General features: G+C 41.2%; 1 protein-coding gene across 1 annotated transcript; it reads right to left on the bottom strand.

Annotated features, from left to right (window-relative positions):
* Positions 1-6,998: 6,998 nt before the first annotated feature.
* On the bottom strand, positions 6,999-18,429 carry LOC148341670 (uncharacterized). Its single transcript, XM_088287912.1, has 3 exons — positions 18,382-18,429; positions 14,069-14,933; positions 6,999-8,835 (listed from the first exon to the last, which is right to left on the bottom strand). The coding sequence occupies exons 1-3, from the start codon at positions 18,427-18,429 to the stop codon at positions 7,121-7,123; spliced, it is 2,628 nt and encodes an 875-aa protein (XP_088144038.1). The 3' UTR covers positions 6,999-7,120.
* Positions 18,430-23,890: the final 5,461 nt, after the last annotated feature.

Here is a 23,890-nt window from a genome sequence, read left to right on the forward strand (position 1 = left end):
GTGTGCACATTTTTTAGAGTCAGGCAGAATTCCTTCCGTAAGGAATTGCTTGAACAAGATATGTCAGAGTTTTTGCCAAAAACGAGACAAGCCTGCACAAATGAATCACCCAGCCAAGATTGTCTTTGTCACTTGCGAGGAGCAGTCCGCCAAAGAGAAAAGCTTTCCCGCTCCTGTGCCGCGTTTTATTGAAGCACAGCAAAGTAATTTGTATATGCAAACTCATAAAGAATGGAAAAACATGAACACTTTGACTTTATCACACCCGTCCGTCCACACTCTTCCTGTTGTTCGAACGGTTTCAGCTTGCAAGACATGTTTGGGTCACACTTCTGTTATTAAATGCGAGCTAAACGGTTTTCTGTCAAACACGGTTCAAGGCGTGCATCTGTTTTTGTGGCTTCCTGCTAAACTGCCAGCATAGACAACTCTGTTACCACTGAACGAACGTTTTCCGGTTTAAGAAGTCCATGTTTTTGTGACCTTCTATTAACCCGTAAGCATAGTTTTGAAACATGATGACATGACAAACTTAATTTCTTTCACAATAATATAAAAACTTTCGCAGATATTGCAAAAACAAATTGGAGAAGCTGTGGAGCAGAGCACAACATCAGTCAGACCCCGGGGTCCACGACCCCTCTGGCAGAGACGCAAACAGAGCTTTCGCTTCAGAGTGAACCATTCACTGTCTACCATAGTGCCGAGAAATTCGGAAAATGTTCCATAACAGAGGAATTCGTAATGGGTGCTGAAACACCACCCTGGTCTCAGAGCTGCCTAATCTGCTGGAACGGAGGACAACATATGCTTCCCCCGCCGGATGTGCACAGTCAAATTCAGTCCCACTCGAATTCCAGTGTTTGTTTCACAGGTGCGGGTTCGGTCCACGGCAGTGACTCGGCCAATCTCAAGAGTCCCACAAGCATGACAGTGTTGTTTCTCATTGGGATATGCAGAAGAAGCTTGCAAAGCGTGGAATATCTTGTTCCACCATCAAAAACTGTTGTCCATCAATCGTCACCGGAATGCCAAGAATTGCCGGTCCTTGAATGCTGAGGCTCCGCGGGCACCCCTATCGTGGAATGGGGGTACCAATCTGGTTGAGGAGTCAAGTGTGCGTTTGGAAGCCATCGAAGCGTTGTCGGAGGAGGGGGTAGCGGTGGCGCCCCCTCGCTGGTGGAGCTCTTCGTGACAGGCATGGCACTGGACCACAGGATGGCACATTTCAGGAAGTGGCTCGGCTTGGACCGCTCATCACCCAGTGACCCCACACCCCACAGCAAGAGCACGTCCCACTCACAACCCATGTCTATAACCACCCTACTTCTGTTACGTGACCTTGTTGACCGGCAGGTGCGGACAACAAGCCTGCTGTGGCGCTGCGTCACTAGAACCTGGCCCAGGAGCAGCGGAAACGGTAAGAGCAGACGCAATGGGAGCTGCATGCGTCGGATGCTGCATTAGCTGCTTCCCCGGTTTTATTTTATTTTTTCCCCCCCATATTCTTTTTTCCTTTCCCGGTGAATTAGCACTCTTGTCCCCCTGAACCCGCAAGTGTAACAATTCTTTTTCTCCATCTAATACAATATTTTCTTTCATCGATGCAGAAACGGGGGTTCTACTCATACTGATTAGCAGTTTCTCATTGACGGACTGTTTCACTTGATGTCAGTAACTGGGAGGCGCACGCCCTTGAGGACGGCCACCCGGCACAGCTGAGTGGTGGTGACACTATTGGACGGGTCACTGGCGGAAGCTTCAATCCATTCGCGTCTCGCCTTGTCTCCCATAAGAGCTCACAAACTTAATATTTTACATATATTTTACAAATGCCAATTGGTTTTGTCTTCTGTTTATGATTCATATTCAATCCCCATGAACACGTCAACTATAATTTAGCTCCTCTTTTTTAACCAACTAATACAGTGATTCTCAAATAGTGGGGCGCGGTGCGATGCTGAGGGGGGCGCGTGGGACCCTGGGGAATATGATTTGCATGGTTTTGGGACCAAAAAATTCGATCTCAGGCAACAAGTTTGAGCTCGTCAATTTTGTTTGTGCCCCGAGTTCACGCAGTACTGGTTTTTAAAAAAATGTGTTGCCCTGTCACGCAGTACATATTAAAAAAAAAAAAAGCGTCGCCCCATCGCTCGTTGACCCGGAAGTGATTTCTTTCGCCGCTCCTTAAATGCCCCGCGCCAAGCTATCTTGCGCTGCAGCTGAGCGAGCAAGGAGGCGCTAAGCGCGCTAATCGCTAAATTTAATTGCTTCGATGGACGCTCGACTTTTAAAAGAAGTCTGACTCAAACCGCCTTCGGGCGGAGAGCCAGCAGCTATGAACAGAAATGTTGGATTGCAACCATTACGTATCCGAACAAAATAAGACGATGGCTACGTGAGCAATTTAGCAGACGCTCTCAGGCTGGAACACGGAAATGGCTGACGTCATCACAACGAAGCGGTTTGACGTCAATCAGATTGTGAACATAAAAAAAAAAAGTATAGTCAACAAATTAAAACTGTTGCTTTATGTTATTTCTATAGAATTTTTGTTTGAAATCCCCCTGGCTCTTTTTGTCTTTTCTATATTATCTATGTATTAATAACTGTCTGGTTTGTTCATGTTAATAAAGTTAAAAAAAAATAAACAAAAACGTATAGTCAATATTTATCATCCCATCAATATTCGCACCACAGAGTGCTGAGTTTCGAGAGCCTCACAATAGTCGTTCTCAAAATGATATTTTTTTTAATCAATTTATCTTTGTTAAGGGATATTTTATTGACAATCCAACATTAATATACAAAGAACATGTACATGAGTACAAAATGTAAAAAACAAAATTGTGGTGGGGGGGCGCGAATTTATTTTCTTCTTGGTAGGGGGGAGGCGTGACAGGAAATAATTGAGAACCACTGAACTAATACAGTGAACCCCCGGTTATCGCGGTTAATGGGGACCGAGACCACCCGCGAAAACTGAAAATCCGCAAAGTAGCGTCGCACCTTAAAAAAAAACAAAAAAAAAACACCGTGTATATATATACTTCGCACCTATATATATATATATATATATATATATATACACTGGTAGAGAGAGAGAGAGTGAAATTCAAAAAACAAAAAAACTAATTATGATTAAAACTTATTATTTTTTTATTCCCCAGCCATTATTTTTGTATTTATTCAATTACTTCTTTTTGTATTTATTTAATTACTTTGACTTTTACCTGCTGGTACGCCGTCCGGTGTGCCCTGTGAATGTTATGATCCTCCAGCAGAACTGGAGGATTGAACAGGACTCTCCAAACGCAGACCCGGGAAAAAAGGTGGTGATACAAAGATAGTGTAGCGACTTTGTAAATAGTTCAAGGGTTCTGTGTTTTCCTCTTTTCTGTGGAGGCTGTGAAGGCAGCAGGGGAGTGAATGTTATGTTGTTGTTGTGTTGCTCTCTCTCTGATCGGCGTGGTTGCGGCCAACAGCAGCCGTTTTTGGCTTAATAATAAAAGCGTTCGCTGATGGACAAATTGGCCTGATTTATTATACAACGTTACAATATTTATTATAATCACAATATAGTCAGTGTAATCAGCACGTCTCGCAGCAGCTGATGGCATGGCGCGAGATGATCGCTGGAGGAACGCCCACACAGCTGAAAAAACAAAAACACACGCGGCATGACAGGCACGGATCATGACAGTGAAATGAAAGGTGGCATTCTTCATTTATTTATTTATTCATTCATAACTGACAGCCTCGCTCTCCGCCGTTGCCCGGGCGGAAGGTGCTCCTATTCGGCTTAACTACCACGCACGCCGGCCGGTCTCCTTCGGAGCTCACGCACGGTCCGAACGAAGCCAAATGTCGCCGCGCGAGTGCCCGGGCGGAAGTTGTTTATCTTCGGCTTGACAGCCACACACGCCGGCCGGTCTCCTTCGGAGCTCACGCACGGTGTCCGATCGTGTCCATCGCCACCAATCGTGTCAGGGGGAACCTGCTCTTCTTCGGCCACTCTCTTCTTCGTCCACTCTCCTCTTCGGCGCACGCCGACCGTCTAACCGCTTCAGCGCCCCCTTGTGCCGCTCGGCGAAACTACAATGCTCCCGAATATTTTTTAGACCCGCGAAGCACTGAACCCGCGAAAGGTGAACCGCGAAGTAGCGGGGGTTCACTGTAATATTTGATTATTGGCTGTTAATTCATTAGCTCCATGATGTGACCTGACATGGTGTCATTGACTGTGTTCTGTTTATGCTATGAAACTTATGGAGGCAGCAACACAGGCACTGGTCTTAAAGGAATACACAAATTTCCCACACTCATAATTTACTCATGTGATTCCTCAATTAATAGGATCTCCTGGATTTAAAATTGATAATCTGGATTGCTGTAATATCATTTTCCCAATTTAACATGCAGATTTGTTAATTATTAAAACTACAATTAACATTTTCAATATCTGCACTGGATGATACATTTGCTGTTGTGAGCAGGGTTTCATGGTTGATGATGAAAACAAGATTAATTTATGCTTATCAGATTATATGTTTATTTACATTTATGGCGCACATTTTACAACCCTAAACATTTTATTCTTTGAGAAAAAAAAGTGTCACTTGCCCAAGTCGGGCAAGTAATTTGGCCACTCGGGCAAGGCAAATTTTAGTGGCACTTGCTCTATGGGCAAGCAGTTTTTAAAGTTAACCGCGAACCCTGGCAAGCTCTGTCCTTTCATTGATCCTGATCAAATCCTCAGAGTTGGAGGTCGGCTAGCGAGAGCCCAGATCACATCCGATGAGTTGCACCCTATACTTATTCCTAGCAGACACCACATTACTCAGCTGCTGATCCGACACTTCCACAAGAGAGTTTGTCACCAGGGCAGACATTTCACGGAAGGAGCCATAAGGGCAGCCGGATTCTGGATCGTTGGGGGAAAGAGAGCGATCAGTAGCTTCATCTTCAACTGTGTGACCTGCCGTGAGCGGCGAGGGAAACAGGAAGAACAGCTCATGGCTGACCTGACTACAGACCGACGACGTCCAGATCCACCCTTTACATATGTCGGCCTGGACGTGTTTGGCCCCTGGTTGGTGATGTTGCGGAAAACTAGAGGTGGTCAAGTCAATGCCAAAAAATGGGCAGTCATTTTTACCTGCATGTGTACGCGGGCGGTCCACATTGAGGTGATCGAGTATATGGATACGTCATGCTTCATAAATTCGCTCAGGCGTTTTTTTTCGCCATTAGAAGCTCTGTGAAGCGGTTCCGATCGGACTATGGCACGAACTTTGTGAGTGCCGGCAGAGAGCTGCAGACCGACAAAAGCGGTTGCCACAACTCACAAATCGATAACTATCATGCAGAACAGGAGTGCAAATGGAAGTTTAATCCCCCGCATGGCTCTCGCATGGGTGGAACATGGTTGGTGTTGTACGCCGTATCCTGCATGCCATGCTCCTTCAGCATGGCCATGCTAGGCTCACACACGAAGTTTTGGTGACTTTCATGGTTACTGCAATTATCAATGCAAGGCCCCTCACTTCTGTCTCCACGGATCCAGATCAGCCTGTAATACTCACTCCTGCTATGCTGCTGACCCAGAAGGTTGGCACACCGCATGTACCACCTGGCCAATTCAATGACGCGATCTCTTGAGGAGTCGATGGCAGCGAGTCCAGATCCTCGCTAACATGTTCTGGGATCGCTGGGAAAATGAGTATATGAGTATATGAGTTTCGTTGTATAGGGAGGACCAAGAAGCCGAAGCTGCAGGAAGGAGATGTTCTTTTGAAGGTTGCTCAAATGAAGAGGAATGACTTGCCGGTCGGGCTACATAGAAAATGAGAAGTCAATGTCTCGACTTAACATACAATTGTTTGATGTGTTTCGCCTAAACTGACAATCGTATGTTATTTGTGTGAGTTGTGTTTACTTGTTAAATATTTGTGTCACTATTTTGTTCAATCTTAATGTTATGGAAAATTATTTTGCAAGTAAGGTTTTTGTTATTTATTGTGGCCACCTGCTTTTGAAGAAAGTGCCTTTCGCTTCTTGTACGAGAGGATTCTTTGTGAAGCCAAAACAACACGACCTTGACTGATAAGTAGGCTCAACGCAGAAAAAGTATCTTTTTGTTTTAAGATTCCACAGTTCCTGTCAAATAAATCTTCATCTTCCTGTGTGCGTCAGTATCTTCCCACGCACTTCTCCCACTGAGATCACTCTGCAGACTGACCCAAAAGACAATTTATTTTCCAGACTATCTCATTGATCTTCCCTTACTGCTGAAAATTCCACAAAATCTGGGGTCAGACTTGGGATAGCTGAATATCCGCTGGTGAAATTCAGGGACGCTGACGGGTGACCTCCAGAGTCCAATTAAGACAGCAGCAGCCACAAACTGCGTGATGCAGATCATCTCCTCCGTGGTGACAACCAGCGCTGACTCCAGTCGCCATCAGGTTGCCAACTCTTGACATTCCAAAACCTTTGAGAGAAACTGAGACTACTTGCATTTCTCTCTCTTGTTCTTCTCATAGTTCAACTTCTTGTTCAGTTTTTCACCTATTCACTCAGCGTAATGAAGGCCAGTTGAGCAAGTGGAACAAGTGATTTTATTGATGATTGTGGAAGGCACCGATTTCAAAAGCACTGTTTCTTCTCACACCTTTCCCATTAGGTACGATTAAAAAGACAACTGAAAAGCATAACGTTAACAAATGTTCCAGGCAAAGGCAATTAATTTTATTTACATGTTTGATATAAACACACACACAAAAAAATCATCAGCACTCAGACACATTGGTTATTCTGGCAATGATCACATTGGCTTAATGTCAATAAAAACAAAATTTAATTTAGCATATTTTGTTCAAAATCACATTTACATCTTTCCACAAAGAGTCGGTTCCTTCAGTTTTTTTTGTCCTTTTTTTAAGCTTCAAGGATCGCTGCTATTCTCATAGGGCTGGGCGATAAACCGAAAATTTACTGTGACCGAAATTTAATACAATCATTTTGCCCATGTCGGTAAATTCTGTGTTTAAAAAAAAAAGAAGTCCTTTCTGTCTGCAGCTATGTTCATGCCCCTTTAAGACGGCTTGAGCGGCTGTAGTCACGTGACTCCACCCAGCTGAACAAGAAAGAAAACTGACAACGCGGTCATTGCTGGCGATTCAAATCCAGAAGCGACTGACACGGCTGAAGACGAAGTAACGTTAGTTGTTCCTGTTGTGCTTGTCCCGAAAAGAAATTTGACATCTGTCGACAAGAGTCGGGTTTCTTCAGGGTTTTTTTGTCCTTTTTTTAAGCTTGAAGGATCGCTGCAACTCTCACCAGAACAATCGTGTCTCTCAGCACTCTGTTTAGTGAAGAATTTTTTAGCACAAACGCTGCAACTAAATGGCTTGTCTCCATTGTGTGTTCTTGTGTGGATTCGTAAATTTGACTTTACAGAGAAGCGTCTCCCACAAACTGAGCAGGAAAAAGGTTTTCCCACACTGTGTGTTCTTCTATGTTTTGTTAAAGTTGACTTATCAGAGAAGCTTTTGCCACAAAGTGAGCATGAAAAGGGGTTTTCTCCACTGTGTGTTCTTATATGTTCTGTTAAACTTGACTTTCGAGAGAAACTTTTACCGCAAACTGAGCAGGAAAAAGGTTTTTCTCCACTGTGCGTTCTTGTGTGCATTGTGAAATGGTATTTCACTGAGAAGCTTTTGCCACAAACTGAGCAGGAAAAAGGTTTTTCTCCACTGTGTGTTCTTGCGTGGCTTGTTAAATTAGACTTTTGAGAGAAACTTTTGCTACAAACTGAGCAGGAAAAGGGTTTTTCTCCACTGTGTGTTCTTGTATGTTTTGTTAATCGTGACTTAAGAGAAAAACTTTTACCACAAACTGAGCAAGAAAAAGGTTTTTCTCCACTGTGTGTTCTTGTGTGGATTGTTAAATTAGACTTTCGAGAGAAGCTTTTACCACAAATTGAGCAAGAAAAGGGTTTTTCCCCGCTGTGTGTTCTTGTGTGGCTCGTTAAATGAGACTTTTGAGAGAAACTTTTGCTACAAACTGAGCAGGAAAATGGGTTTCCTCCACTGTGTGTTCTAATATGCTCTGTTAAACTTGACTTTCGAGAGAAACTCTTGCCACAAACTGAGCAGGAAAAAGGTTTTTCTCCACTGTGTGTTCTTGTGTGCATTCTTAAACTTGACATTCGAGAGAAACTCTTGCCACAAACTGAGCAGGAAAAATGTTTTTCTCCAGTGTGTGTTCTTATGTGTTTCATTGAACTTGACTTGAGAGAGAAATTCTTGCCACAAACTGAGCATGAAAAAGGTTTTTCTCCACTATGTGTTCTTGTGTGGATCGTTAAATTAGACTTCCGAGAGAAGGTTTTGCCACAAACTGAACAGGAAAAGGGTTTTTCTCCACTGTGTGTTGTTGTGTGCCGTTTTAAAGACGACTTTGAAGTTAATGATTTCCCACAGTGAGGACATACCCAACAGTCAGTGTGACATGCCCTTTCACCTTTGGCTTGCCCATCAACATTGTCATGGTCATGGTCAACATCATCATCAGAATCGTCATCATCATGAAAACAGCGTGATGATGTCTCCTCACTATGTGCTTGTGTTGGCCCCCAGTGATTAGCATCACCTTCTGTTGTCATGTGATGACTTGAACTGATGCTTGTAGGCTCCGCCCCTTTGTTGTCCTCACCCTCACCCTTGTTTTCATCTTCAGTCTTTATAGGGACATCGTTCACCGGTGACTTGTTGATCTCCTCCTCCTCCTCCTCCTCCTCCTCGTTTTTGATGCGAGTCAAGTCTGGCTCCTCTTTCACAGAACGGAGATCGTTTTCACTGACGTCTGCAAGACACAAAAAGACAAACACACATTTGGTCTGGTCAAGTCAAACCTCATGCGGCGACTTTGTCTTATATTGTTTCGACAGTGCTACCTTGAATTGTGCCTGCCGCACACGGAGCAATGCGTGCGACCCCGATTTGGACCAGACCATGGGGGCATTTCACAAAATTACGTCCTACGATGTAAACCTCCCTTTCGCAGCACAACAACAGTGATAAACGAGCAATTAAAAAGGAACCACTTGGTGGCTGATGCCCGATTTCATTCCTGACATAGTCACAGACGTTTCTGGAAGGGAGCTGAAGTTAGCACACACAGGCTATCGTGTGCGTCTGATGGAACACCTGTTGTGGGACCCTAACTTATTGATGGGGACCACTGGGGGCCATCGCAACATAATGTCATTGATAAAATAGGAATCGTTCAAGTGAAATATGTTTACAAGTATTTCATTTTGCATTAAGAGATAGTGGGTACCGTGTTTTCATGACCATAAGGCGCACTTTAAAGTCCTAAATCAGAGTTCCTCAATCCTGTTCCTCGAGGGCCGGTGTCCCTGCAGGTTTTCCATCTCCCCCTGCTGCAACACAGCCGATTCAAATGATCCGATAATCAACAAGGTCTGCAGAAGCTAGAAAATGATCGTTCAGGTGTGTTGCACCAGGGAGAGGTGGAAAATGGACAGGACACTGGCCCTCGAGGAACAGGATTGAAGACCCCTGTCCTAAATCTTCCCCAAAACAAACTAGGCTTCTTGTAATGCAACACGCCTATTGTATGGACTGAGCAACTCGCTCGACCATCGGGCATGTTCCCCTTGAGGTATTTCAGAGTGCATGTTAGCACACCCTGCCGGCCAAAATCTGAGACAGCTTTGCTTCAAATTGACTGTGACATATATATTTGGTGAATACGGTGTTTGGAGATGGTGCAGGAGAAAGCTGGACAAAATGGCAGCTGTCCACGGTGTCTTAGTCTCTCTTATCATTAATGTTATTGCAAGCAAGATACATCACAGGTTTAGACAACAGACTGCAAAAAAATAAATAAAAACACATGGCCCAAAGCACACCACTCACATCTCTCTAACCAGCCATCTGATTGGCTGAGGCTCCCAGAATGCATCAGTACTGTTTTTGTATTGTTTTTATTTCTTTTGGGGATACGAATGGCATGAGAGATACATGTTTTGTGTTAAATTATATATATATATGTATATATATATATATATATATATATCCACTTGTTTTCCTTGTCATTCTCTGTATTTGTTTGCAGTTTCACAAAAAGGACTTCCAGAAAAACATGAAGGAAGACCTCTTTACGCTTTGTGTTTTTTTTGGAAAATTGTTTCGCTCGCTGTCTACACCATATTTTCAGTTCTACACATGGTCAGGGCAGAAGAGTGTCAGTGCTAGCATGCCCGAGTTAGTATGCGCGATGCATTAAATGTATTTTAAATGTTTGGATGAGGTGAAGTACGCACATGTGCACACAACTGTGCAGGGCCACCCGAGGTTCATTGACTCTCACCCGATCAAGCCAGTACAAAGTGAAAAAATAAATAATACCAATCCGTAATTTTTTTTTTCTTATTAGTGTTTTATCCACTAGAATTGATCAACCACCATTAATAATTTCGCCACAGTGTATACATTTTTTTAGAGTCAGGTAGAATTCCTTCAATAAGGAATTGCTTTTACGAGATATAAAAACTAGAAAATGTAAAATGTTAAATAATCAGTTCGAATTTTAAACTGGGGGGAAAAACACAGTTTACCCCCCACTATTGTTTTTTCTTTGGCATTTATTTTCTGCACTGATTTCATTTGGCATCAACAAATGTTCAGCAAACCGGCAAGTAAAAGGCAATATTTAAAAATAAAACGGCAATGACCTTGAACGATTTCCACAAACAAATTGATATTGTGATGCATGTTGCTTACGATAGAAAGTCGTTCTTTACAAAGCAAATGAGAGTAAAACGTGGACAAACCTGCTTTGTGTAGCACAACACGAAGCTGCTTGCAAACTTCGCCCAGCAGTTGAAGATGTTGCTCGTTCTCTTCTTTTATTCCACAAAGTTCTTCTTTGCACTTGGATGTCGTTCTAGCACACATTTTCAAATGATAATTCCAAAAAATCCGCACTTGGTCTTTGCTTGGCGATAACTCGTGAGCTTCTCTTTGTTCGACGAGACAAATGAAAGATGGCGTCGTTTCTTTTCCATCGAGAAAATGGCTGAATGGATCTCCTTCGTGAAAACCGCAGTTTGTTCAGCACGAAAGCGGAAGAACAGGACACACCCCGCTGTGATATGATTGGCTGCTGGCTGAGTGGCGCACTGTCACAAACTCACCGACAGATGTCGCCATTTGCGATGCAAATCATTGTTATCTTCTTCTCAACATAGAAAAAAAACGTACGATTTAAACCGTATGCATATGACAAAACATTTTAGTTCCCAAATATGAACTTGACAGATGTATTGAATTTTACTTTTGTTGCTGGTTTTGTTAAAACATCTGACACCATGTTGTTGGTTGGATAGTATTCCAAATGTATTTCCCTATTATTAACAGTTGGGATGATAAAGTGAAACTTTATGACATGTTTGCACCTTTGCCTTTTTTCAGGGTTTTTCGCCAGCGACGTGGTTGCGTATTTTAAAATCACTGTTTTATTCTCTAAATGTTAGAGTGTTAAAGAATGATTTCAGTGTTTATAACTTAAATAACTTAAATATGTCATTATTCATTTCAGTATTCATTCAACTACGGTGATTCATTATTTATTTCAAGATTCATTGAACTATTTCAGTAATACTTTCGTATTCAATGTTTAATCGTTACTGTCGTTACTTTTTAAATATTTGTGTCACTATTTTTTTCAATCTTAATGTTCTGGAAAATTATTTTGCATTAAGGTTTTTGTTATTTATTGTGGCCACCTGCTTTTGAAGAAAGTGCCTTTCGCTTCTTGTACTCGAGGATTCTTTGTGAAGCCAGGACAACACCACATTGACTGATGAGTAGGCTCAACGCAGAAAAAGGATCTTTTTGTTTTAAGATTACAAAGTTCCTGTCAAATAAATCTTCATCTTCCTGTGTGCATCAGTATCTTCCCACGCACTTCTCCAGCTGAGATCACTCTGCAGACTGACTCAAAAGACAATTTATTTTCCAGACTATCTCATTGATCTTCCCTAACTTCTGAAAATTCCACAACAATTTGGGGTCAGACGTGGGATAGCTGAAGATCCGCCAGTGAAATTCAGGGACGCTGGCGGCTGACCTCCGGGGTTCAATTCAGACAGCAGCAGCAACGAACTGCGTGATGCGGATCATCTCCTCCGTGGTGACAAATAAACGTTGACTCCAGTCGCCATCAAGTTGCCAACTCGTGACATTCCAAAACCTTTGAGAGAAACTGAGACTATTTGCGTTTCTCTTTTTGTTCTTTTTATAGTTCAACTTTGAGATCTGTTTTTCACCTTTTCACACAGCGTAATGAAGGCCGGTTGAGCAAGTGGAACAAGTGATTTTATTGATGATTGTGGAAGATACCGATTTCATAAGCACCGTTTCTTCTCACACCTTTTCCATTAGGTACGATTTAAAAGACAACTGAAAAGCATAACGTTAAAAAATGTTGTTCCAGGCAAAGGCAATTAATTTCATTTCAATGTTTGATGTAAACACAAAAAAAATCATCATCACTCAGACACAATGCACTGATCACATTGGCCTTGTGTCAATAAAAGAGCTTTGAAAATTCAATATATCATATTTTCTAAATCACATTTACATCTTACCACGAAGAGTCAGTTCCTTCAGGTTTTTTTTTTGTCTTTTTTTAAGCTTCAAGGATCGCTGCTATTCTCGTAGGGCTGGGCAATAAACCGAAAATTTACCGTGACCGAAATTTAATAAAATCATTTTGCCCATGTCGGTTAATTCGGTGTTTAAAAAAAAAAGAAGTCCTTTTAGTCTGCAGCTATGTTCATGCCCCTGTAAGACGGCTTGAGCGATTGTAGTCACGTGACTCCACCCAGCTGAACAAGAAAGAAAACTGACGACGCGGTCGTAGCTGTCGATTCAAATCCAGAAGCAGCTGACACGGCTGAAGACGACGTAATGTTCGTTGAAATTGTTCCTGTCTCGCTTGTCCCGAAAAGAAATTCCGACATCTGTCGTTAAGAAATGTTTTGGGTTCCAAAAAGACGATGTTTGAGCAAAAGAACATGAACTACAAAGTGCGTCGTAAGCACCCGAAACAGCGCGCCCAACCTTTTCTTTTTCACCACCCACAACACAACCATGCTGTTGACTTGGAGCTTGTGCTAAAAGTTCAAAGTGAGAAGCAAGGTTCGACAAGTGACAACAGCCCATAACGGAGGCGACACCATACGAGAGAATGTCTCAGAGGTGGACGCGATAGCCGAGCATATAGCTTAAGATAGAGCTCCTCTAGTTACAGTGGAGCGCACAGGATTTAAACGCCTCATGAAAGTAGCCAACAAGAGGCACGGAAATATTTGTCGCAAACAGCACTTCCTTATATGGACAACATCGGGACGGGAGCGTAGACATGTCGAGCATTTTGCATCCACATCCGACTTGTGGTCGAGTCGCAACATGGATCCCTGTTTGAGCCTGACTGTGCATGACGTAGACGACAAGTAGCGACCGCGCACCACTCGAGACGGCACATTTTCCTGATGAAGCACACTTGTTTATTTGGCACTGGCATTCCATTGACATTTTTTTCATTTTATTTAGCATTTTGTTTACAGGCGACTAGCTCCTTTGCACATGGCATTATTTATATTGTTTACAAGATACCTTTACACAAATTTAGGCCTATGCAAATGGCATTACAGCATCTCAGCACAATATATTTGCAGAAAAAGATTTTGTGAGAGGTACCCTTTTTCTCCTGTTCTTTGTGACATTGTTCAAGTCATGCAAAGCAAGCTATTTTGAATGTTTATTCAAATGATTTTTGTACTTTTATTTTTCATTGAAAGTGATGTGTACCAGTTGGTCAATAAAAAAAACTGTTAATATGCATTTCCTGCATTTATTTTGATTTTGGTCCTCAGGGGGAATTTATCGTGCATTGATCATTACCGAGGAAAAATTGCTCAATTTATCGCAAAATTGATTTTAGGTCACATCGCCCAGCCCTATATTCTCACCATCACAATCGTGTCTCGCAGCATGCTGTTTAGTGGCGAATTTTTTAGCACAAACGCTGCAACTGAATGGCTTGTCTCCACTATGTGTTGTTGTGTGTTTAATTAAAGTAGACTTTTCAGAGAAGCATTTTCCACAAACTGAGCAGGAAAAAGGTTTTTCTCCACTGTGTGTTCTTGTGTGATTTATAAAATCAGACTTTCGAGAGAAGCATTTTCCACAAAATGAGCAGGAAAAAGGTTTTTCTCCACTGTGAGTTCTTGTGTGCCTTGTTAAAGTTGACTTATGAGAGAAGCTTCTGCCACAAACTGAGCAGGAAAAAGATTTTTCCCCACTGTGTGTTCTTGTGTGGCTTGTTAAATGAGCCTTTTGGGAGAAGCTTTTACCACAAACTAAGCAAGAAGGAGGTTCTGCAGTGTGTGTTCTTGTATGTTCTGTGAATCGGGACTTTAGAGAAAATCTTTTACCACAAACTGAGCAAGAAAAAGGTTTTTCTCCACTATGTGTTGTTGTGTGTTTTCTTAAATTAGACTTTCCAGAGAAACTTTTGCCACAAACTGAGCAGGAAAAGGGTTTTTCTCCAGTGTGTGTTCTTGTGTGTTCTGTTAAATTTCCCCTTTCAGAGAAGCATTTTCCACAAACTGAGCAGGAAAAAGGTTTTTCTCCACTGTGTGTTCTTGTGTGGCTTGTTAACGTTGACTTTACAGAGAAGCATTTTCCACAAACTGAGCAGGAAAAAGGTTTTTCTCCAGTGTGTGTTCTTGTGTGGATTGTTAACATTGACTTATGCAGGAAGCTTTTGCTACAAACCGAGCAAGAAAACTGTTTTTCACCACTGTGTGTTTTTCTGTGCCCTTTTAAAGACAGCTTTGAAGTGAATGAGACAGTGTGACATGCCCTTTCACCTTGAGCTTGCCCATCATCATCATCATCATCATTAGTATCATCATCATTGTCATGAGCGTCTGATAATGTGTCCTCATTATGTACTTGTGATGGCCCCCAGTGGTCTTCATCACCTTCTGTTGTCATGTGATGACTTGAGCTGCTGCTTGTCGGCTCCGCCCCTCTGTTGTCCTCACTCACATCCTTGTTTTCATCTTCAGTCTTTATAGGGACAACATTCACTGGTGACTTGTTGATCTCCTCCTCCTCTTCCTCCTTTTTGATGTGAGTCAAGTCTGGCTCCTCTTTCACAAAACGGAGATAGTTTTCACTGACCTCTGTCGGACACAAAAAGACAAATTTGGTTTGGTCAAGTCAAACCTCGTGCGTCGACTTTGTCTTATATTGTTTCTACCGTGCTACCTTGACTTGTGCCTGCCGCATTAATGTTGTGATGCATGCAATGCGTGTGACCCCGATTTGGACCAGACCATGGGGTCATTTCACAAAATTACATCCTACGATGTAAACCTCCCTTTCGCAGCACAACAACAGTGATAAACGAGCATTTAAAAAGGAAGCACGTTGCGGCTGATGCCCGATTTAATTCCTGAATTAGTCACAGACGTTTCTGGAAGCGAGCTGAAGTTAGCACACACAGGCTATTGTGTGCGTCTGATGGAACACCTGTTGTGGGACCCTAACATATTGATGCAGACCACTGGGGGCCATCGCAACATAATGACATCGATAAAATAGGAATCCTTCAAGTTAAATATGTTTACAAGTTTTTCATTTTGCATTGAGAGATAGTTTCACCGTGGGTACTTTTTGCTTCCATTCTAATCTGTATGCCTAAAAGAATTAAAGGGGCCCTGGAATCAGAGTGGCTATTTATTGCATGATTTACGTTTGTTTTGTTTTGTTTTTCCCAAAATGACATTTAGCCTGCTAGTACGTTCCAACATTCCCCTTTTTATTTTTTTTTTAATAAAATTTCTGTTTCTAAATAAATTTTAAAACAAAATTACGTGTGAAGAATCAAAATCCCTACACATAAATTAAGCAACAACACTTTCACTCTGACTTTCATGTTGACATATTTGAATAATTACTGTATATTTTAAAGTTATCCAATTTGTATTCAAATTAGACTAAGATACACCATAATATTTTAAGAGTTCACTGAATTATTTTGTAACCGCAATGATGTATAACAGCCATAGGGTGTCAGTAATGAGTGACAAAGAAACTCAACAACTCCGATTGTTCCGTCATCATTTTAATTTGCAAAAATTACCAGGAACTATGAGTTGCGGTGGAGATGCAAACCACCTGGGCCACAGGAATTTTTTTTACGAGGAACTAAATGTTCCTGGACTTGTTTGTAGAAAAGGGGGTTGTGACGGTATCGCTTTTTAAGCCCATAGTAAGCCAAAGATGCAGATGCATTTCTTGCAGCATGTGCTTGTTCACTGATGAGATCCGTGCAACTCCGGATGGATGCATTAAATGTATTTTAAATGTTTGGATGAGATGAAACTATGCACACGTGCACAAAACAGTGCAGGGCCACCCGAGGTTCATTGACTCTCACCCGACCAAGCCAGTACAAAGTTCATAAATAAATAAGACCAATACGTACTTGATTTTTAAAAAAAAACTTAATATTTTGTGTTTTATCCACTAAAATTGATCAACCGCCATTGATGTTTTCGCCGCAGTGTGCACATTTTGTAGAGTTAGGCAGAATTCCTTCCGTAAGAAATTGCTTGAACAAGATATAAAAACCAGAAAATTGAAAATGTAAAATAATCAGTACAAATTTTATACTGGGAAAACATGGAGTTCACCCCCCACTACTGGTTATTCTTTGGCATTTATTTTCTGCACTGATTTTATTTGGCATAAACAATAGTTTAGCAAACCGACAAGCAATATTTAAAACTAAAACGGCAATAACCTTGAACGCATTTCCCCAAACAACTTAATGTTGTGATGCATATTTCGAACGATAGAAAGTCGTTCTTTACAAAGCAAATGAGAGTAAGACGTGTACAAACCTGCTTTGAGTGGCACAACACGAGGCTGGTTGCAAACTTCGTCCAGCAGTTGAAGATGTTGCTCGTTCTCTTCTTTTATTCCACAAAGTACCTCGTTGTACTTGGGTGTCGTTCTTTCACACATTTTCAAATGATAACTCAAAAAAATCTGCACTTGATCTCTGCTTGGCGATGAGTCGTTAGCAGCTAGCTAGCTAACAAGCTAAGCTAACTACACCGAAAAGCATCAACGCGCGAAGATGAGGTTATCGGACACAAAGACTTAATGAATTATGTCGTAGTCCTTTGGAGTAGCACTGGAAATCCTGTGAGAAAATTACAGTCAGTTCCACACTAAATCAGAAGAATTTAGCGGTGTTTGTTTTTATTTCGGTGTGGACGGGTCGGTGCATGTGGTCGAGGTCCTTCGGAAGCTGCGCGCTTTCTAATGACGTCATGCTTTAAGCACGTATTTTTCAAATATATTTCTTTGCCTCTGCGTTTGTTTTTTAACCCTGGCTGGTCTATTTGAATATATATTTTATATAATATTTTAATTCGGTTGATAAAAAAAAACTAAATTAACGCCACATTGGCGAGTCAGCTCTGACGTCACTTCCGCCTATGCCCCGAGAAGCCGCTGCTGGAACAGCAGTGGGACGTTCAAGTTTCTCCTACCGAACTTGCAACAATGCTGTGGTTCAATTGGGCTGCAAGATTCTATGAATAAAATGTCTGCATATACTAGCAGTGCTTCTCAATTATTTCACGCCCGCCCCTACCCAGAAGAAAAAGATTCGCGCCCCCCACCACCATTTTTTTCTGTCTTTGTATATTGATGTTAGATTGTCAATAAAATATCCCTTCACTAAGCTAAATTGATAAGAAATATAATTTTGAGAACGAATATCGTAAGCATCTCGAAACTCAGTACTCTGTTGTCCAAATATTGATGAGATGATAAATATTTACTAATATTTGTTTAAAGGAAAAAACTTTATGAACATTAACAAACCAAACACAGTTATTAATACGTACAAAATATAGAAAAGACAAAAAGAAGAGCCAGGGCGATTTTAAACAAAAATTCTACATAAATTACAAAGCAACAGCTTTAGTATGTATACACGACATTTTTTTTTTTATTTATGGTTACTATGTGGCAGTCGGAATGAACACACACGTCTGACTGGAAACTGGCATTTATTTGAAGACTAGCAACAAGAGAATAATGCACAATCATAAATTTGCACCAAAAAACATTTTCATGAACACGCCCCCAAGAACTATGCCTGCTGGGTGAGAGGCATAGTCCTAATGTCTGCCACACAGAGGACAGCAGGGCCGCCGCCACGCATCACTACTTCAAGTTTAAGAGCCATACTCACCGTCTTGAGGTTGCGGGTGTCATGATCATCGGACTGGTCGGCAGCCATTTCTGAAAAATCAACCCCGAGCTGGACTGGACATATGATGGCGCGCGATAATCACTCAGCTACAGGCTTACATTTACCAGCCACGTGCCCAATGTCTGTTGTAAACTCAGAAATGGCCGATAAGTGCTGTTGCTGGCGGGCCGACCAGAGTTCAGTAACCTTCGACATTGCCAATGTAAGTGGCTTATGAGCCACATAAGCCTTGAAACGGCATCCTTCAAGAAGGAAACGAAAGTGGCGCGTCACAAGGTACAATAACAACAACTTTCGGTCAAAAACGCTATACATATATATATATATTTGTAAATTGATGTTAGATTGTCAATAAAATATCCCTTAACTAAGCTAAATTCATAAGAAATAATATGATTTTGAGAACTACTATTGTGCGGATCTCGAAACTCAGTACTCTGTTGTGCAAATATTGATGAGATGATAAATATTTACTCATACGTTTTTTTGTAAAAAAAAAACATTATTCACATTAGCAAACCAAACACAGTTATTAATACGTACATAATATAGAAATGACAAAAAGAAGAGCGAGGGGGATTTTAAACAAAAATTCTTTGTAAACACCATAAAGCAACAGCTTTAGTATGTTGACGATATGTTTTTTTTATATAATTTTATGGTTACTTTACGTTTTTTTAATGGTTACTGGAATGTTCCGTCTTCTATCTTAAGAAGTCACGCAGGCAACGTGACGCTGCAAGCTTGTGTCTATTTATTGACTTGCATTCTCGTCTATGTGCGTACACACTTGTTCGTCTGGTAACCAAAACACACGTCAGGCAATACTGCTAACTAGTGGCCAATGATATAACTGCTATCATTACATCTCCCTTTCAAACGTTAAACAATGCCTATGCCTTTTTTTATTATTATTATTGTTTATTATTATTATTATTATTATTTTGTTTTGTTATCAATTATTTTCACTTCTTATCAATATCCACACATTTTTATGACAACAAGCAGCTCTACAACAATTTTAGCAACAATCACACAACATTAAACATTTTCAATCAGCCTGTCCGGTTGTCGTCTAACTCTTGTTGATCTTCGAGGAGGTTCAGTAATCCCAGAAATTGCTGGTGGTTTTGGTCTGTGCTCCTTCGATGTATCCACCTGCTTTGCAGCCTCAGCCGCATCAGAAGATTTCTTCAAGTCCTCGGGAACCTTCAGAAGACTCCTGTTCCTCCTCACTCTTTATCCATGCTTTGTTTCCACAATGTAAGATCTCGGTCCGGCTTCGATAAGGCAAAAGATGTATGCAGATTGTGCTCGATTGGACTTCATTATCATCACATTTCTCTCTTATTGGTGATCTATTATTATACTTCCTGCTTCTGCGACATCCGATTTGATGACGTCATTTCCGGGTACGAACTACGCTGCTTCATAACGAAACTAAAGTTGCGTTGTACAAAAAACATTTAGAAAAATATTTAACGTTACACTTCACAGTAATTTGAATGCAATAACAGGATTTAAATGAACTACAAATTGAAAACAGAACAGCAATTCTTTTCTTGCCACTCAAAAGGTAAACAGTTTGCACGCTAGTATTATGCAAAAACATTAACAGTAGGGACCAATGTTCCCTCTAATTTTTCATGTGTCTGAGCAGACACACAAGCTCCCTGAGCAACGGCGCATATGGGCAGGGCACATTCGCGACGTTCTGCTCCGATTGGCTGCGTAGGCGTACACGAACTGTACGGCATTATTGGCTGGACACATGTCACTCATTAAGTTACATTGCAAAATGGTACAAAAATATATATATAACTGGTCTAATTAATTAGATTATATCAGTTCTAAAATGAGATATTAAGTAATGCGTTTCTGTTTTATTTTATTTTGTGCGCTGCATAGACGTTCTTGTGCGCTGAGTGTGTGCAAGCAGTGCGCGATTGCGCACGCGCGCAGCTTAGAGGGAACATTGGTAGGGACCCATATTGCTATTATTAAGGTTATTTCGTTAGAGCAGCGGTGTCAAACTCATTTTTGTGGACGGGCCACATCGTAGTTGTGGTTTCCCTCAGAGGGCCGGTATGACTGTGAACCCATATAAATTGAATGGAAAGCCAGTTTTGAAATCAGAAGCTCGTAAGTAATTGTTCAACAATTTTTCCATTTATTTTAAAAGGGGAGGAGTGCTAACAAATAAATGGCAATATCTCATATCTCAGTGTTGTTAAAAGTGAAGAAAATATGATAGAAACAGGAAGTTGATGCAGATGATTTTCCCTTTGCGGGCCACATAAAATGAGGTTGCGGGCCAGATCTGGCCCAGGGGCCTTGAGTTTGACATGTGTGTTCGAGTGAATTGTATGTACCTTGTTGCTTTTCATGTGCAGAATGTCACCGTGAGGGACATCTCTTGACCGCAAGAAACGTTCCAAGTCCCCCTCTAAGATTATTGCCGCATCTGACGTACTGTCGTCTCTCGAACAGCCGCGCATCAGAGGCTAGGCAAGCCAAACTGACCCGGAAGTACATAAACACGTATTGGAAAAATAAATAAACGAACATTCACTCAAAAAAAAAAACAACTTTGCATTTGCGAGGGAACGCAATCTTTGCAAGGGAAAGCAAAGATTTGTTGTTGTTTTTTTTTTCTTCCATGTCCCCTAAGGGGCTCCGGAATTTCCGAACGCCGTCAGAGGAAAAGGAGAAATAAAAAAGGAAAATCTGGATATCAGTCTGAATCGTGGCCTTTTTGCTGGACCGGTGTGGCTACACTCCTGCCATTCCAAAAACTTTGAGAGAAACTGAGTATCACTCCCGTCAGATAATCATCACAGTCTCGAATCTTCTTACACAGCTGACACTTATTAATTTGTCACCGTCAAACTCGATGACTGCACAATAATTCTGAGGGGAATGAGCTTCAAATGCTGGCACTTCAGAAACTTCCTATTCAGCCGACCAACAGACACAGGTTGTCAATCATGTCCGACGGCACTTGCCTTGCCACGTAAAGAGCGCATGAGAATGAACAGTGCAACTCTCAAAAACGTCCCCGGAGCAACAAACAATATAATTACTTTCCTATTGTTCCATGTACAAACGATTCACAAATAGGAAAAGAAAACTTGCATGACAACTATACACAAATTATCAATAAGGTCAACTTGCCAATTGTTTGATGAATAATAAAATTATAATAAATTAAATGACAAATAATATTTTGGCAGTTAAACTGAGATCATTCGCGTTTCTCTTTCTGGTTCTTTTTTTAGTTCAACTTCGAGATCTGTTTTTCACCTTTTCACACAGCATAATGAAGGCCAGTTGAGCAAGTGGAACAAGTGATTTTATTGATGATTGTGGAAGGCAACGATTTCATAAGCACCGTTTCTTCTCACACATTTTCCATTAACTACGATTAAAAAGACAACTGAAAAGCATAACGTTAACAAATGTTGTTCTAGGCAAAGGCAATTAATTTCATTTATAATGTTTGATGTTAACACACAAAAAAACTCATCATCACTCAGACACAATGGTTCTTCTGGCATGGATCACATTGGCTTAGTGTCAATAAAAGATCTTTGCAAAATTCAATTTCATCATATTTTATTGAAAATCACATTTACATTGTAGACGCCAAATACAGTGGAACTTCGGTTCTCGACCATAATCCGTTCCAGAATCCTGTTTGAAAAGCGATTTGTTCCAACACCGAATTAAATGCAATAGTTGTACGCACTGTTTATCTTTTTTCGCTACTAGCAGCTTTGTTGCTTGCACTGACCTTCTTAGGAGGCATGATTAGGGGCTAAAACACTTCGCAGCACGTAGCACGTCCGCACGTGACAACAATTGGTCAATTGGCCGCTCAGCATCCCACCCTCGCGTGCGCACTCACGCGTCATACCGGTGTCGTTCCAAAGTTCTATTCCCCCCTGCCAAAATCTGTATCCCCTGTCGCGGGAGCGCGCACGCATTGACTGAAGACGGCGCGATGTTACTACGTTTGTTTTCATTGAAAGGCACGAAGAATGTATGAGTTTGTGTTTTTGATTTGCTGGAATTTAAACTAGGGTTTCCATAAAAGTGGTAGTCTTCGTCGGTGTTGTTTTCAGCACACCATTTGATACAATTTAACACGTAAAGTAAGCGTTTGACTGCGCCGAAATCGGGGGGAAATTCCCTGCATTTGCATTAGTTAATCCAAAGGAATTTTGCAATCAATGAAGCGACCATAAGGGAATTTAAGTGATCAAAACACGATGGAAAGGGGAGAGGATGAGTGAAGTGGGCTATATCGTGTTTCCAGCGAGATCAAATTAAGTGGCAAAATACAGATCGGTGGAATCCTGTTAGAGAACGCGTAATTGTATTCCAATTGACTGATTTGTTTATTTTTTATAACCATCGATAGCCGCGTCAAGAGTAGCAAAAGAATAAAAAAATAAATAAAGTCACTCGCGTTCTGAGTCGGACTCGAGGTGCATTCACAGACCACTTACGCAGTAGGAAAGTTACCAGGAGGGACTGATTCTGGCAGCCTCTGCCACAATAAGTACCCCCCCCCCTCTACTCACCTGCTTTGATAAATGCAGTAATCAAATTAATGCATATGCAAACAATCACAAACACACATTTACATATTTATTTAAGTGCTAATACTATAACGAATAAATTTCACAAAGTAATAATACTGTATCATAAAACTTTACATACTGTAATAGTGCAGTCCTTATGTAATATTTATGTTGTCCTCAGTATAAATTGTGTCAGTTGTTTTATAATTGGAATTCTATTTCTATGTGTAAGTTTGTTTATTGTTTGATCCTCAGTCGGTTACTTTGTGGCTTTTTGACTTTCTTTGCATGTAGGCTTGATATCAGTCCTGCGACACCTGGACCGAATTGAGTGTGTGGACACACTTGGACTGAAGAACTTCAGGGGGGGACATCCTGAACTGGTTGCCAGCCAATCGCAGGGCACACAGAGGCGAACAACCATTCACGCTCACATTCATACCTCGGGGCAATTTCGAGTGTCCAATCAACCCACTATGCAACTTTTTGGAATGAGGGAGGAAACTGGAGAACGAGTAGGAAACACACACAGTCATGGGGAGAACATGCATACTTACGTTGTCTTATTTTTTCATGGTTCATTATATTTACTTGAGGAACCTATGAATAAATCTTGTTAATCTTTGTGCGATTCATGTATCATGTACTGCCCTCCTGGTAAAATTATCTAGAGGGTGATTGTAAATTTCATTTGGTGTAATCATCACATTATTTGTCAGGTTTACACGAAAAAAAAAACCTTAAATGTTGTATTCAGTACATGAAGGAAGGGCATATACGGTGCTGGTTTTTTATTAACATGTACATGCCGCACAAAAAAATGTCCCCTCTGGTGGAGAAGCCCCAATACACGTGTGGTGGAACCACCTGTCACACTTGTCACACTGGATCTGGTAAACAAA

Source organism: Idiotropiscis lumnitzeri, chromosome 2 (assembly GCF_059441095.1).
Source record: "Idiotropiscis lumnitzeri isolate Australia: NSW breed Sydney's pygmy pipehorse chromosome 2, RoL_Ilum_1.0, whole genome shotgun sequence".
Classification (NCBI taxonomy): domain Eukaryota; kingdom Metazoa; phylum Chordata; class Actinopteri; order Syngnathiformes; family Syngnathidae; genus Idiotropiscis; species Idiotropiscis lumnitzeri.

Coding starts and splice junctions, on each gene's coding strand:
- LOC148341670 (XM_088287912.1), bottom strand. CDS start 18,429: ATGGCTGCCGACCAGTCCGATGATCATGACACCCGCAACCTCAAGACG. Junction 14,934..18,381: donor ACACCCGCAACCTCAAGACG/GTGAGTATGGCT, acceptor TTCACTTCAAAG/CTGTCTTTAAAAGGGCACAG. Junction 8,836..14,068: donor TGCGAGACACGATTGTGATG/GTGAGAATATAG, acceptor GTTCTGTGAAAG/AGGAGCCAGACTTGACTCGC.